This window comes from Podarcis liolepis (genome assembly GCF_965112155.1).
Source record: "Podarcis liolepis genome assembly, chromosome: 2".
Lineage (NCBI taxonomy): Eukaryota > Metazoa > Chordata > Lepidosauria > Squamata > Lacertidae > Podarcis > Podarcis liolepis.
Window position 1 is genome coordinate 33,483,683 of NC_139555.1, and position 15,294 is coordinate 33,498,976.

At 48.9% G+C, this 15,294-nt stretch overlaps 1 protein-coding gene across 4 annotated transcripts in view; it reads right to left on the reverse strand.

Moving 5' to 3' along the window:
• Positions 1-996: 996 nt before the first annotated feature.
• The window catches only part of XYLT2 (xylosyltransferase 2), a 35,747-nt gene continuing 21,449 nt past the window's right edge, over positions 997-15,294 (reverse strand). For 2 of the 4 annotated variants that reach the window (XM_083487126.1, XM_083487125.1), the window contains exons 5-11: positions 15,189-15,269; positions 12,929-13,145; positions 12,631-12,807; positions 10,220-10,482; positions 8,750-8,945; positions 7,188-7,521; positions 997-3,777 (exon numbers count right to left, since the gene is read on the reverse strand). In XM_083487126.1, the coding sequence (XP_083343252.1) occupies positions 3,455-3,777; positions 7,188-7,521; positions 8,750-8,945; positions 10,220-10,482; positions 12,631-12,807; positions 12,929-13,145; positions 15,189-15,269 (1,591 nt within the window). In that variant the 3' untranslated portion in view covers positions 997-3,454. The remainder of the gene's footprint in view (positions 3,778-7,187; positions 7,522-8,749; positions 8,946-10,219; positions 10,483-12,630; positions 12,808-12,928; positions 13,146-15,188; positions 15,270-15,294) is intronic. The other 2 variants (XM_083487128.1, XM_083487127.1) reach the window with 1 other exon arrangement.

Below are 15,294 nucleotides of genomic sequence, written 5' to 3' on the forward strand. Positions count from 1 at the left end.
CCTCATAAATCCCTGCCTGGACACCTAGATCCTTGGAGACCTTCTTAGTAGTGTTGCATGCTCCCAAGGTTTTAAAGCTGATCATCTGAATATGATGTATTATTCTATACTTGTTTCATTACTGTAATTTTGTTGATTCTATGCTGCTAACACTCCCATCTTATAAGGCTGTGCTCTGAGCTAGCAAGTTTCACTACAAGGCTTAAAACTTATGGCTGTTTCCCAAACTTGGGTCTCCAGCTGTTTTTGGACTACAATTCCCATCATGCCCGACCACTGGTTCTGCTAGCTAGGGACGATGGGAGTTGTAGTCCAAAAAAAAAAAAACCACCCCCAAAAAAGCTGGGAAACCCTGGTCTAGGGGATTCTACACACACACACACACACACACACACACACACACCTTTCAAAATTGCAAATGCTCAGGAATCCAATTTGTGCATGCAGAATATAGAATGCAAATTGGAATTGAATCATCTTGGTTGGCATGGTATTTGCTAAAGGAGTTACGCGCTCCCAGGTGTGGAACGTGAGTAAATGGTGTGCATGAAGAACTGGCAACAAGAACAGTCAAATACTCCAGCTAGGGAGAGGTCATAGGCAGCAGGAGAAAGGGGAGGAAATCTTACACAGACTGCTTCCCCCCAACTCAGTTCTCAGCCAGTGTCTGCCTGGAGTTCAAAGGGATCACGTGGGAGGCAGCGACTGGGTTTCCTGCGCCACCAGCTGATGCAAGATGCTGGAGCGCTATGGCAGCTGACTTTGGCCACTGGCCTTTTTTCTCCAAACATCTCAGTCTGGTGCCGGCAGACACTTTTGGTACACATCAGGCCACCCAAGGAACCAATGTTACGTTTCTCGAATGCACCTGGAGAAGTGACTGGCTCCAAGATCACTTGTGATGAGTGATGGGGTGTAAATTCTATTAATCATATCTGTCCAATCTGAAACGAAACAAAAGGCAGCCAGCTGCAAGAATTCACACACTTCACACCGTAGAGATATAGATATATTTGTGTTGCATATTTAAGACAACTTTTAACATAATGCTTCCAACACAAAGCTTTCAGCACTCGTTCTTTGGAACAGGTTTCAATTCACGCCCTGCCTAGTTCACCCCCTTGGCTCAGAACGCACAACACACTTTTATGAGTCCCTTTTCCAGACAAAGGTACCCCGACATCACACTGTATCGCTGGAAACGGAGAAGGTTGTGCCCTGGGGGTAGGGGTGGGCAGTGAGCCCTACTAGGAGCTCAGGCCAAAGAAGAATCAGTGTGCTATGGGTCTGGCAAACCCCACTCGCAAAAAAATCTTCCATTTTCAAAGATTCTTTTTAGCACCAGCACAGCTCTTGAAATCAAAGAACTTTTTTTAAAAAACAAACAAACGAACAAACAGAGGTCATTTGTGATCTGCACTTCCAATCCAAGAACAAAATAAAGAAAAGAAGCAGAACGTTTTGAAGAAATGCAGGGAAGTTAACTGCCTTGAAAGGCTCAGACCAAATAACCCCTGAGATCAGAACTTTCCAAACATCTTACTGAGACTATATCAAAACTCTGAACCTCAAGTCCGTTTCGACCACCTTCTAAAGAGGTTTTCCAGAGGCAGCATCAACAGCTCCTCATCATGTCAAGTCGTCTGTGTGTTCTTTCTGATATGGCACACTTAAAACAAAACAACAGAGAGACCGTGTGTGTGTGTGTGTGTGTGTGTGTGAGAGAGAGAGAGAGAGAGAGAGAGAGAGAGAGATACTCTCCAAAGTAGACTATTTTGTCTTAACACTTCTATTTCAACAGCAACCATTAAGGGGCCCCAGACACTGATTCCCCAGTTCAACTGGGGGTGGTTTACTCAGGAACTGGGATACAGTTGAAAGATCAGATCAGGATAAGAAATAAGACTGGACATCGGACAACATTCAGTACAGAATTAAGATTACTCCCTGTGCATGGGAACACTGTTTTTGGCTGGGAAGTATACAGCTTCAGAGGGCTAAATTAGCCATTCAAAGTAGGTGTAGGTGGTGTGTGTGTGTGTGTGTGTGTGTGTGTGTGTGTGTGTGTGTGTGTAAGGTCACAAATGATGATGCCTGATTTGACAATGTTAAAAAAAAAAGGAAAGGGGAAAAAATCCACATTGAACAGTTGACACACTGGGGGGAGGAAGTAGGTCAGAGTTGACTATCCATTCTGGCAGTGGTACCAGGGGTAACAAATATCCAGAGACAAGAAAATTCATTCGGAAAACAAATGAAGGGATTTCCTGCCTTGCATCAGACGTCAAGACAACCTTGACTTAATAATAAACCTTAATAAACCTGGTTTAATAAGGCCCTTTGGATGGGACAGGTCTGCAATGTGCCACCAAGATGCAAAACACAGCCAGATTTCAAGCCAAAGGGAGAAGGGGAATAGGCAAGGTAGATGGCGAGGCTTGAGAATGAGGCACTGTACAAGGGGGACTGGCAGGCGGTGGAGGTTTGGCACAGTGGGCAGCTCCATTAAGGGGGAGCCTTGGCACAGCTGCCAGAGGGGACAAATCCCTTCCTTGCTTCCAACCGGGAGGGTAGGCAGCTCTGAGCTGCAAAAAATAAAAAAATTAAAAAAAAAGAGAGAAGCTCTCTCCAACGTCAGCAGCAAGATCTAAGCTCCTAGCACTGCTAGGAGGGAAACACAAATGTTCCACCCTCTCCCCACCCCTACCGGAATCAGCAAGGAGGACCAAAATCATGTTACAGTGTAAGAAGAAGACAATGGGAACACTGAAATGCTCCCGACCCCACCTCTAGAGGCAGAGGGGCAGGATGACCGCCGTCGCTATTGCACTTTTGTCTCATATATACATAACACATTTGTAAAAAAATAAGAACTAAAAGGATGGGTTTGGGAGATGAGAAACAGGTCTGCCAAGCCAGGCACAGCTGCTCAGAGGACACAGACCCGGTTAAAGTGACAGCCTGGTTGCCTGCATTCCCCCATCTACCCCCATCTGGCCGTTTCCCAGAATCCTTTGCCAGCAACCATTTGGGAACAAAGAGTCCTGGATCTTGCAGAGCATCACCCAGAGGTGAGGAGGGCAAGCCGGCTCAGGTGCGCTGCAGCCAGGAAGCTGAGTGCTCACCTGCCAGACTAGAGAGAGCTTTCAATGCTTGGGACTCATGTAAACACATGTAGCCCCTCCCCTATCCGCTTCACCGTCTCTCCAGCCAATCCTGAGAACGGGTGGGCGGGGCCTCTGCCTCCACACCACCTTTGCGCTGCCGACAGCCTATAAGAGTTTCCTGCTCTGCTGGAGAAGATCCCATTCACGGGAGGATGGTACATTTTCACAGGATGACGAAGTCTCGAGCGTTTGCCCTGCGGAGAGGAGGGGGCCTGTGCGCCCAGCCCCACACCCTGCCACGAGGGGATGCTTCCTTGATCCCAACAATGTGCTGCCGGCGGCCCCTGCTACCTCAGCCGCCCGTCGGGCTTGATGGCCCCCAGTTCTGACTTGGGGTCCGGGGAGAGCGAGCTCCAGGAGGTTTTGCTACAGAGCTCCAGGGTGGAGCAGCTGGAGGGGCTTGCCACGCAGAGGGCAGCCACCGACCAGAAGCTGCCGATGCTGCTGTCCGTCCAGTTCTCCAGAGCCTTGCCAATGAGCTGCGTGTGCCGGTGGGAGGCTCGTCCTGTTTCGTCCAAGCGGGGGAGGCTCAAGATCCCAGCCAGGCCCTGGAAGTTCTGCTCCATGTACTCATTTCGAGGAGGACCAGCGTGAAGCCACTTGCCATCATCTGGGACGGAACACAACAGGGAAAGGCAGTTAGGCCCAAGTGCCCCGCAAATCCCTCCAACGAAGCAGGCTTTGGCTAACCTTTTCTCTAGGCCAGGTGTGGGGAACCAGGTGTTGCTCCAGCATGACCAACGGCCAACGATGATGGGACTTTTGGTCAAGCAACATCTGGAGGGCAAAAGGTTCCCCATACCCACTCTAGGCTCATAATCATACATTACAGTGGTACCTCGGGTTACATACGCTTCAGGTTACAGACACTTCAGGTTACAGACTCCGCTAACCCAGAAATAGTACCTTGGGTTAAGAACATTGCTTCAGGATGAGAACAGAGATCGTGCTCCAGCGGCGCGGCAGCAGCGGGAAGCCCCATTAGCTACAGTGGTGCTTCAGGTTAAGAACAGTTTCAGGTTAAGAACGGACCTCCGGAACGAATTAAGTACGTAACCAGAGGTACCACTGTAATTTATTATCATTGTTCTTTTATTTTAGGGAATCCAGTGCTGGTCCTACTCAGGAGTAGATGCACACTGAAACTAATGAACCAAGTTAGTCACATCCATTAACTTCAGTAGATTTCCCCACCTCCACCACCAGCTAGGACTAGCCCTGGATACCACCGGGCCTGATTAATTACTATTACTGCATTGATTTACATACAGCGTTAACGCCAAAACATGTTTCTGAGCAGTTTCCTAGTTTTAAAACAATTGCACGGTTATTAAAGTACAAACACCCAAAATTAAACGATCCCATTGAAACAGCACAGTGCTTAAAAACAGGAGTCTTGGGTCAAGAGATCAAGGGAATGCTAAACTGGAGCCTCTTCAGAAGCCAGCAGAAAGTCAATAAAAAAGGGGGCCTGCCATATTTCAGATCCATTCCGCATCCTCAACACTGGTGGGCAGTGAGGCAGGTAGCTAGGCCAGGCACAGGCAAACTTGTCCCTCCAGATGTCTTGGGGCTACAACTCCCATCATCCCTGACCACTGGTCCTGTTAGCTAGGAATGATGGGATTTGTAGTCCCAAAACATCTGGAGGGCCAAATTTGCCTATGCCTGAGCTAGGCAGTGCTGCAGGTGCTCACAGCATGACTTTAGGTGGGAGCAGCCAGAGAGAGGTGGTCACTGCTCACAGGTGCAGAAGGGATGCTTGTCCCTCATGCCATTGGCAAATAGGAGGGCCACCCATTTAGCAGCTAGGTACCTGCATGGTGCTCTCTGTGGGGAGCCTGCCGCCCCCGGCTACCTCCTGGAAAAGAAAGGTAAAGTCGGGGACGCCTTTCCCCACAACTTGGCAGCCACCCAGTGAACCACAGCACCGGCCATCACTGATGTTCAGTTACTGCTCTTGCCGGCTCCTTATTGAGGAAAAGCAAACTGTGCTGCTTGCCTTAGCTGGCAGACTGCTGACCGCTTTCTCCCTAACCGAACTGGATTATGGCACTGAGGGGCTAGTCTTCTGACCCCTGGGCAAGATACAGTGGTACCTCGGGTTACATACGCTTCAGGTTACAGACTCTGCTAACCCAGAGATAGTACCTCGGGTTAAAAACTTTGCTTCAGGTTGAGAACACAAATCATGCTCTGGTGGTGCGCTGCAGCAGGAGGCCCCATTAGCTAAAGTGGTGCTTCAGGTTAAGAACAGTTTCAGGTTAAGAATGGACCTCTGGAACGAATTAAGTACTTAACCCGAGGTACCACTGTATAGCCTGTCTCTAGGTGGGGCAGGCCACCAAGGCCAGGAAAAGCAAGGAAAGAAAATCAGCATTAAGTTGCATTGCCCCTGCCTCCCTCATTTGCCTCCACTGAACTGCTTCACTTTTTCTGTCTTCTAATTGGACAGGAAGGAGTCAGGAAGAACGGTGAAGCAGCAAAGCCGATGGCAAGGCAGAAGCAACCAAAATTGTCTTGAAGCTGAGCACAGAAGCAGTGCAACGCCATCACTTCGTACAGGAAGCTGGCCTGCCTTACTTGTTGCAGTTGCAACAAACAGAAGGTTGGTCTGCCTACCGCCGCGGGCAGGGTTTGCACTGTATCTTGGGTGGGACAGTAGCGGTGGCAGCTGCCCTACACTTTGCCTGGTCCCTCAGACCAGCAGTCAGGTGGTGGGCGAACCGGCTTGCCTGCCTTGTCCCCCTCTGCTGGTGGAGAGGGAAGGAAGCTGAGCCAAGTTCTGTGTGCATGTTTCCTTGCTTAAGAAAGCTTCTGTGTTGCTAGAGCCACTGCCACTTGCACACAGTCTAACTGCTCACTCTCCCGACTCAAGTGGCTTCCTTTCCCCCCTCTTGGCAAGGAGCACAATGGGATCCATGGGTTCTCCCCCCCCCTCCTTTTGCCTCAACAATTCCCTTCCTCCAGTGCCTGCTGCTCTACCCTTCCACCAGCCTCCCACGTTTTCGCTACTCGCCTCAGCGTGTTGCGCTGAGAGAGAACGTTCCCTGGCAGCCTCTTCCTTTCCCCCAAATTGTTTACCCCCTCCCCGACTCCCCAGCCAGCAATTGTGGTGGATAACAGAGAGCTGATTTCCTGAAATCCCGGGGGTGCCGAGTTGCTTGCTTAAAATACAAAAGAAGGCCCTGACTTCCTTCTCCCTTTGTTCCACATACACACTTTTCAATAAAACCCTGTGCAAGCTCACTCAAAAAGCAGCATGCAGCATGGGTAGGCTCAGGCTGTGCAAGTAATTCCACAGAGGCACATGCAGCAAAAAGAAAGGGACGAGAGAGGTGCCAGAGTGTGCATAAGCTGTTAAGATACACTGTATACCTCATGTCTGGACCACCACCTCAGTTCAGTGGTTTTTAGGGGGCCAAGCTGTCCATCACAGGCTCTACTAACATTCCCCTAAAACCAAACTGTGCATGTTTAGAGGTACCACGCGCAATGACTTTTGGGTGGTGGGAGGTACCCCTGGCTGTTCTTGCCACTGTCACGTGTCACCCCTTCACTGAAATTCTAGGGCTGCAATCCTATTAATGCTTACTTGGGAGTACGTTTCCTCAAAAGACTTTCAAATAAATGTGCTTTAGGACTGCACTGCAGAACCCTTTGACCAGGTTCAGGTTTGTGCAGTGCATATTACCCCGTGCTGCAGAGATTTAAAATCACAAGTATAAATGTGAGAAGGCTGCTTGAGAACCACCTCAAGAGGACACGGAGAGCGCAACTGCAGGCGGGCCCGAAGAAAAGAACCGTGAAGTCAAAACCGACTTCTGACGGCCTACTCGAATATTATGTTTTTTGTGCACTGCCACAAATGCAATGCGTGAATGAGACAAGCGTGGATTTAGAAACAGGAGTATCACACAGGGACACTCAGCACAAAGCTAGCATGGGCTGGAGTGTATGCTTTTGTTTGGGAACTGCAAAGCAACAGTTCCCTCCCCCCCCCTTAGCTCCCCCCCTCACCTTTCCTGAGAGGCTGCTTGCGGTTGAAGGTCTGTGGGACAACCAGGAACTGGCTCTCACCCAGGGGCTCCCAGAACTGGAGGAGTCGGATGGTCCACACACCTGGGCGAAGAGGCCGGTTGAGGGGAGGCTTGTACTGCGTGAATTCTGCCTCTGCGTCCACTGCAATGTCGTAGGAGGTGGCAATGACATAGGTGGGGTCAATCCAAACGACGGTGGCTGTGAGGTTGGGGCCCCGGGCCCATTTCTGCATGGCCACCGGCTCATCAAAAGGTCCAATCAAGCCACCAAAATTGCGGAAGATCCTCTCTTTTGGGTCCCACTCGGTACCTACCTGTGGGAGGGAAGGAGAGGAACACTCAGAATGGGAAACACCACACACACACACTATGGGATAATTAATAAACTCGTTTTTCATCATGCTATGGTAGACTCTCCAACAGCCAGATATAACACTTAGAACCTGCCCCAAAGCGAGGGCTTGGGCCAACAATGGTTGTACAGTAGACGTTCAGGTTGTGAACGTGATCTGTGCAGGATGCACTTTTGCAACCCGCAGCATTCGCAACCCGCAGCGGCGCAACTGCGCACGCACGGGTTGCGATTCGGTGCTTCTGTGCATGCACAAAGTGCGATTTAGCGCCTCTGCACATGCGCGTCCGCCGAAACCCGGAAGTAACCCATTCCAGTACTTCTGGGTTTCGGAGGGTCCGTAACCTGAAAAAACGCAACCTGAAGCACCTGTAACCCAAGGTATGGCTGTACTAAGAAGTTTACAACAGACCAAAAGACATTGGAATATTTTCCAGAAATGGGCAACCAAAACAATCAAAGGGGTGCAATAGCTTCCCTATGAGGAAAGCTTACAATATTTGTGTCTTTTGTTGTTGCTGTTGTTCTGAGAAGAGGGTGTGTGTGTGTGTGTGTGTGTGTGTAACATTAATTTTTTCAAAGCATTTTCTGTGTGCCGCTTTTATCCATCTGCACAACTGCAGCAGAAAGACACTCACAGAAGAAATTAGCGTGACTGACTGTTGCTTCCTGTGAGGAAGGAAGATGAGGGCGGGACCTGGAGGACGAGAGGCGCAACCCATCTTATTATCACCTCTTGTGCTGATTTGATTAAGCTGCCTTTCCTATCTATGACTTTTTAGAAGTCCGACTGTTGCAGTTGAACCTCTGTATATATTAAAGGTGTATAAAATTATACAGGGTGTAGAGAAAGCAGACAGAGTAAAGTTTTTCCTTTCTCTCTTATAATACTAGAACTCAAGGGCATCCAATGGAAGTTGACTGTTGGGAAACTACTGGACGAGGCTGCTACCTTTTGAAGAAAGGACTTCCCCTAAAGTGAACGACCTGAAGCTGCTGCAAACCCTGAGGCTACAGTCCACTCTGGCGCTTACTCAGCAGAATCAACCCACAAATGGTCTCGGCCTACCCTTCTTTTTTAAGACTGGAATGTTCCCGAGACAGAAACTAACTTCTTTTTTGTATCTCCCCATCTTCAAGTTGACAGTTTTGAGCCAGGAAGGACCACCAACAAGAAGCAGGAAGCCTACCTCAAGGTTCTGCAGGCGGTTGGCCTGCCTGCTGCGGCCTGCTAGCTTGAGAGTCCCTCGGGGCATCACCCACATTTCCAGAGACTCCACCTGCTGCGACGCAGGGTTTTGTACTTCCTGAGTCACCAAGTAGCCCTGGAAACGGTCATCGTAGAAGTACAGGTGCACACTGGACGGGAAGCCCTGTGGCTCAAACCTAGAGAGAGGAAGCAAAGAAGAGCAAGTTAACATTTGCATTTCGAGGTAAAGTGGCAAACCTCCAAGTCTGCAGGCCTAATTTGGACAACACTGCTTCCCCATTTGGACACACTTCCTGATTTGTAGATCTGTTTCTTAACCCGTCTGCTCCCCTGGCTCTCAAAACAGTCATAGTAACTTCTCAGAGTCGGAAGACACAGACACTAGTCCTACACCTTTTAATGACTGATCCCATTTTCCTGCAGGCCATCAGCTGATGAGACCTTACCTGTCCCCTTGTGCCTCTCATTTCCCTGGACGCCCACTGCCATATAAAACATATGATCTGTCTAACTCAGTACTGTCTATTTTCACTGCCCTTCTCCAGTCATACTTGTCATGGAATTCTACTCAATATTGATCCAGAGTAGATTCCAGTGTATAGTTAGCAGAGTAAAACTTAAAACACGTTGCAGGATTCCCTCCAAAATAGACCAGAGGCAATTATATTTCATGCAGCAGAGCTTTACTGCTACTGAAGGCAAATGAGCATAATGGTCATAAATACAATACATTCAGGATTGGCACTGTCCATAAGAAATCCAGTTGCAGCAGACTTAAATTAAACTTACAGTAAATCTAAACCTTAACACTAAGCATAAAGAACACCACACCAGAAGGAAAAGAGATAGAAAGAGAAGAAGAGTGGAACTCAGGCTCCGTCTGGCCTCCTATTATAGTCAGCATGACCTTGACAGAAGAGATAACAGAACCAGTTTAAGCCAGCTGTACTCAGCTTATCTGACGGTATAACCCAAACACCAGGAACCTTCTGCTTGCTTCTTTCACACAGAGAAGCTTCCAGAACCCTCTTGAATTAAGTAGAATAGGAAATATCTCTGCACATTGGATCAATACTTTCTGTAAATGCAAACTGGCAATACGACCCTGAGGACCTTTTGAAAGGAGATACCAGGGCTTGAACCTTCAGGTTTCCTGCTTGCTCCTGCTATCTAGTCCAGCAACCTGTTCTTATAGTGACTCTATCCCAAGCAGGCACACTCCCCACTTGCAATTCCAAACAACTGGCCTTCAGAGGCATATTGCCGTTGACGTTCGGCCCATCTCCAAAGGCGCAGAGTGCCACACGCTGCTGTGGGAGCAGAGAGTCAATCCAAGAAGAAGTCGGCCCAGGAGTCTGCAGACAAAAGCTCTCCTAACTGGCCACAGAATGTAACTCCCTGCTACTACTATTATTATTATTATCATCATCAGTCAATCGGCCCGAATTACCTGCAAAGCTTCTCCTCTTTCTGTGCCTGCGCAGATGTCACTTTCCGCAGCCCCAGCCTGGAGAAGGATGTGTACACAGTCAGGGTGACGTCGCTGAGCCCACTCAGCCCATCCACGCGGTCATAGACACTCTCCCAATAGGCCTTGAGGGCTGGTGTGTTAGGTGGGTAGTTACCGTAGAGATGCGAGTCCAAGATCTCCAGCACCTCCTGGTTGATCGTGGATTCGAACTTCCTGGCAAAGAAGGTGGGTCTGGAGATTTGCTGAAAAGACACAGAGAGGTTGGGAGGAGGAGGGTGTGTGTTTTACAACATGATTCAGGCTCAAATCTGCAATGTGCAGAAAAGAAACATGCTAGAAATAAGACTACGAGGAGAGGACATGGGGGGCTGGGGGGAGAAGCGGAGGAAATCTAACCAAATAAATCTCCTTTCCTTGACCCACACACAAAGATTCCATGTGAAAGGTGGAAGTGAATACAAAATGCATACACCTGTACCCTATCGCTGATACAATTTGGGTTTCTAGGAACCCTGCCTGGTTGCAGAATCCTGTCTTTTTTTTTTTTTTTTTGAAGAGGTGGTGATTGGGCAAAATATCTAAGAGCAGAAGCAGCTCTTTTAAAGAGGTGGTGGGGAGTCAGTCCTCAACGTGTTGCTGTTGCTGCACAACCCAAGACTGCATCTGGATCTGAGCCTTCAGAGATTTAGGTCAGTAGGTACACCCAAGAGGTCCTAACTCCCGCTTGAACCCGTTAACCGCAAAGACCGCAAGTGCCAGGGTCCTACTGGAAAGCAGTCCTTGTAAAACAGCTATAGAAACTGACTTCAAATAACATTTTCAGCCAGGAGGCACAACTCTGAAGCCACTGTTAACCCTACGACCTCACCTTTCACTTTGCTTATTCAGGTCGCTGCTGCTGCTGCACCAGTTCGGCTCGTAGGCTCTGAACAGGCCCATCAGAAGGGAGCCAAACTTGCAGGGTCTGTTTCTGAGACGCTCAACAGGAGCATCGTGTTACAGTAAGCTCACCAGAGATTAATTCTGGCTCTGATGTTGGATGCTGGTCAAGGTCTCTGAACTTGTGTAATCTACTCTCACATTTAAATTCTGTGCCACCCCCTTCTCCTTGTGCCCCTGCACTATCTTCCTCTCATACTTCATGCCAATTACAACGTTCAAGTCCTCAGCATGAAAACTCTCCACCTGCCCGCACATGCCCTTCATTCCCTTCAAGTTCACTTTCTGTCACTCCCAATGTTTCCTTCCCCACCCCCACCTCTCTCTCTAAATGCCCATCTGCCATGTGCTTCAGCAACCCTCCACAATTCAGCCCCTTTCCTTTCTCACTCTTAAAAAACCAAGCCACCCAGAGTTTCACCTTCCCAGTGCAATTAGATGCTCTCTTCACCACTCGCTGTCAGTCTTGGCTCCAGAGATTGCATTCCAATGGTAGGCAGGGCCAGAGGCAAAAAGGGGGGCTAGAAAGGGGCTCGCATGCAGCACTTGAAATTAGCCAGGCGCATTTTGCACCTGGCTATTGGTCACTTCTGACCAAGTGAAGATGCCCGGGTGCCAGGACAGCACCTGGGGTGTCCATCATCTGGAGGTGAATACCTTAGCTTCCTTGGATCTTGGATTGTTTTCACACACTAGAAACAGATCCTGCAGAATTTTATCCATTATATTTTATCTGCACAGTCAGAATGAATTTTAGGAACCAAAAAGTCACATTGAAAAATATGACTTTCCAGCTGCATGCCCCCCCCCCGGCAACTCGGCATTCTGTTTTGGCGACTGTAACCTTGGTTAAAGGAGCCATTTGGCACCTAGCTTATATATGAGAGCCAGTGTGGTGTAGTGGTTAAAAGTGATAGACTCGTGATCTGGTGAACTGGGTTCGCTTCCCCGCTCCTCCACATGCAGCTGCTGGGTGACCTTGGGCTAGTCACGCTTCTCTGAAGTCTCTCAGCCTCACTCACCTCACAGAGTGTTTGTTGTGGGGGAGGAAGGGAAAGGAGATTGTTAGCTGTTTTGAGACTCCTTAGGGTAGTGATAAAGCGGGATATCAAATCCAAACTCTTCCTCTTCTATCTGAGTTTCTAACACCATTCACAGGCCAACTGGAAGGGTGTGGTCGGCCAAATTAGGACCGCAGGCTGATGTCTCTCCCCACTGCTGCTACAAGCACTCTAGATGCAACAGTGGCAGTAAGCAGCACCACTTTAGAAGTACTAATTCAGAGCAACCAGTACAATGACGCCCATGGATGGGAGAGAAGCTGAGTTACCTTGATTACTGCAGAAGAGGAATAGGGGAGACAAATCAACTCTTGAGAGCAGGAGTGAAACCTAATTGTGGAAGAGTGAAAGAGAGAGAGGGAGGGAGAAATGGGGGAATGCTTGGGGCACCTGTAGCCGCAGGAAGTCCTGTGGCTTGAAGTCATTCGGGGAGCAGCCGCACCAGTCCACTATGTGTTTATACTGGCATTTGCAGCCCAGCTTGCGGTTCCAGTTTGTCACCCGGAGGTTGTTGTCTACAAGGGTCTCACAGGCGTGGCTGTTCTCCAGGACAGTATGGAAGAAGGACTGTAAACAGAGAGAGAAGAGGGAAGGGAGGAGAAAGAAGAACCACAGTGAGCAATGTGGCAACCCGCTCAACGCCAAACTAACTGGGGAGCAACGAAATTGGAGATGCCAGCCGACCCACCTCTGCTGGGAGAAGCGTGTAGGTGTAGAACTGCCGTAGCTGGGAGACCAGCCGGTCACTGGTATAGACCACGTATTCCACAAAGCTTCGAGTGAGGGCGAACCAATCCGAGCCGCCGTCCACCACGATGCCCTCTGGGATCTGCCGCTCGCCCAGCCGCCACATGTGAGAGTCGCATTCGTGGAAAAGTCTGTCTAGGCCCTGCTTCTTGATGAACCTGTGCAGGGATGAATGCCTCAGATTCACTAGAAAGCAACGTGGAGTTTTCTGCATTAAGATCAGAGCAAGAAGGGTTCTGTAGAATGCTATACTCTTAACTCTGGGTTCCACAGCCAGGAAACTCCAAACATTCTGCATAATTACATTTGCTTTGCTTAATTCATCACTAAAAGCACTTTTCATGAAGTAACAGCCTCTTTGGTTTTCTGCAGAGACATCAGCCTGGCTCTGGTCATCTACTATATCAGAGGTTTTCAACCTTTTGGGATCCATGGCTCCCTTGACCAACTACGTACTTTCTGCGGCACCCCTGTGGAGCCCAGTTACATAACCCCTTGCCTGCAGAACCAGCAGCCCTTTACCCTTTTTCGAACACCCTCCCTTGTGGAGTGTTCTTCTCTTCTTCCCTCTCCTTGGGAGTCCTCTGGGCAGCTGCCCCTGGTCTCTGAGCTGCCCCCCTGCCCCAAAGAGAGGTGCCTCCTCACACTGCCCCACAGCGGTCTGGGAAGCACCCCATGGCCAGCCCGAGAGGCACTATTCGCTTGGAGAGCTTGTAGCCAGGGCTGCCGCAGCAAACAGCTATGCAAGCCTTTGGGAGGCAGAGACGTGAGAGGGCATCAGAGGAGGGAGGGAAGGAGAGAGGGACAGAGGCCGGTGTCTGTCTAGGCCCTGCTTCTTGATGAACCTGTGCAGGGATGAATGCCTCAGATTCACTAGATGCCTTGGCACATTGGTTGAAAACCACTGTACTAGATCATTGGTGGGGAACTTGGTTCCTGGGACTACAACTCCAGCCTCCCTTGACCCTTGCTCAAGCTCTGGCCTACCTCTTAGTGCAAACACAAGCCACTGAGCCTGAGCTTCCACCCACCATGAACCGCCATTGGCAGGACTAGCAGCAACGGCAGCAGATATGCCCTATGCTTATATTTTATTCCATTCTCAGTTATGCTGTTTTTAATGCGCATTTTAATATCTGACTTCTTTTAGTAAAGCTTTCTTTGGAAATGTTTTAAGATTTTGTAGTTGTTTACTTTGCTGCATTAAATGCGCATTCTGTAGTTGACTTTCTTTGCCATGTTTTATTCTGAAATCTTTTACTACAGTAATGTAGTTTCCTGTTAAAATACATTGCTTGGAATGTATACTTTATACAGCCGTACCTTGGTTTTCGAACAGCTTAGTTCTTGGGCGTTTTGGCTCCTGAATGCCGCCAACCCGGAAGTGCGTGTTCCGGTTTGCGAACTATTTTTGGAAGCCGAACGTCCAACGGGGCTTCTAATTGGCTGCAGGAGCTTCATGCAGCAAATCCGAAAACGCGCTTTGGTTTCCGAACGTTTTGGAAGTCAAACAGACTTCCGGGATGGATTCTGTTCAACTTCCGAGGAATGACTGTATTTGACTTTCTTCAGCAATGTTTTCTTCTGGATTGTTTTATTTGCTGTTTTAATGTGTTGCAAGCCGCTTTGAGGCTTTTTCTTTAAAAATATACAGCGGTATAGAAATTAAACGAGTAACAACAACAATAATAATGCTGGCTGGGACTGATGGGAGCTGGAGTTCAACAGCCGGAAAGTTGCAGAACAGTCACTCCTGTTCAGGAAAGAGGCTTCTATAGCTGCCATGATTCTGCCAACACTTTCCCTTCAAGGTATAGGAGGAGCCTCTTAGGCAGCAGTCAGGCAGCAGCAAATGAAACTGGCAGCAGAGTTGCCAAAAAAAACCACACAAAGATAAACTGAGAAGACTATGAGAAGTTTTCAGATTATTCACTTACAGCAGAAACATCTTATCTACAACCTTTGCACTGTAATGGATTTCTGTTGTTTTGGGTTGCAGCTAGAGTTGTGATAGGAGCAGTGGGAGGACAGCGATCAGGAACATGGTGAACGCACAGTTTTGTTCCAGCAGAAGGCCCAATAAAGATTCCTTTAACTTTTCCAAACCTTTGGGCAAACCCCCACTCTCACCACCACCTCTACCCAGTTCATGGTTCATTTTTAACCTCCTCCCCATGCTGTCTCTCAATCGAGGGAATTACCTGGCATTATCTCGGCCATGAGACTTCAGGAAATTCTTGTCTCGGTGTTTCGACAGGAATGTCACCAGCTCCTCGTTGGTCCTGCAGATGGCAGCAATTCAAAGGA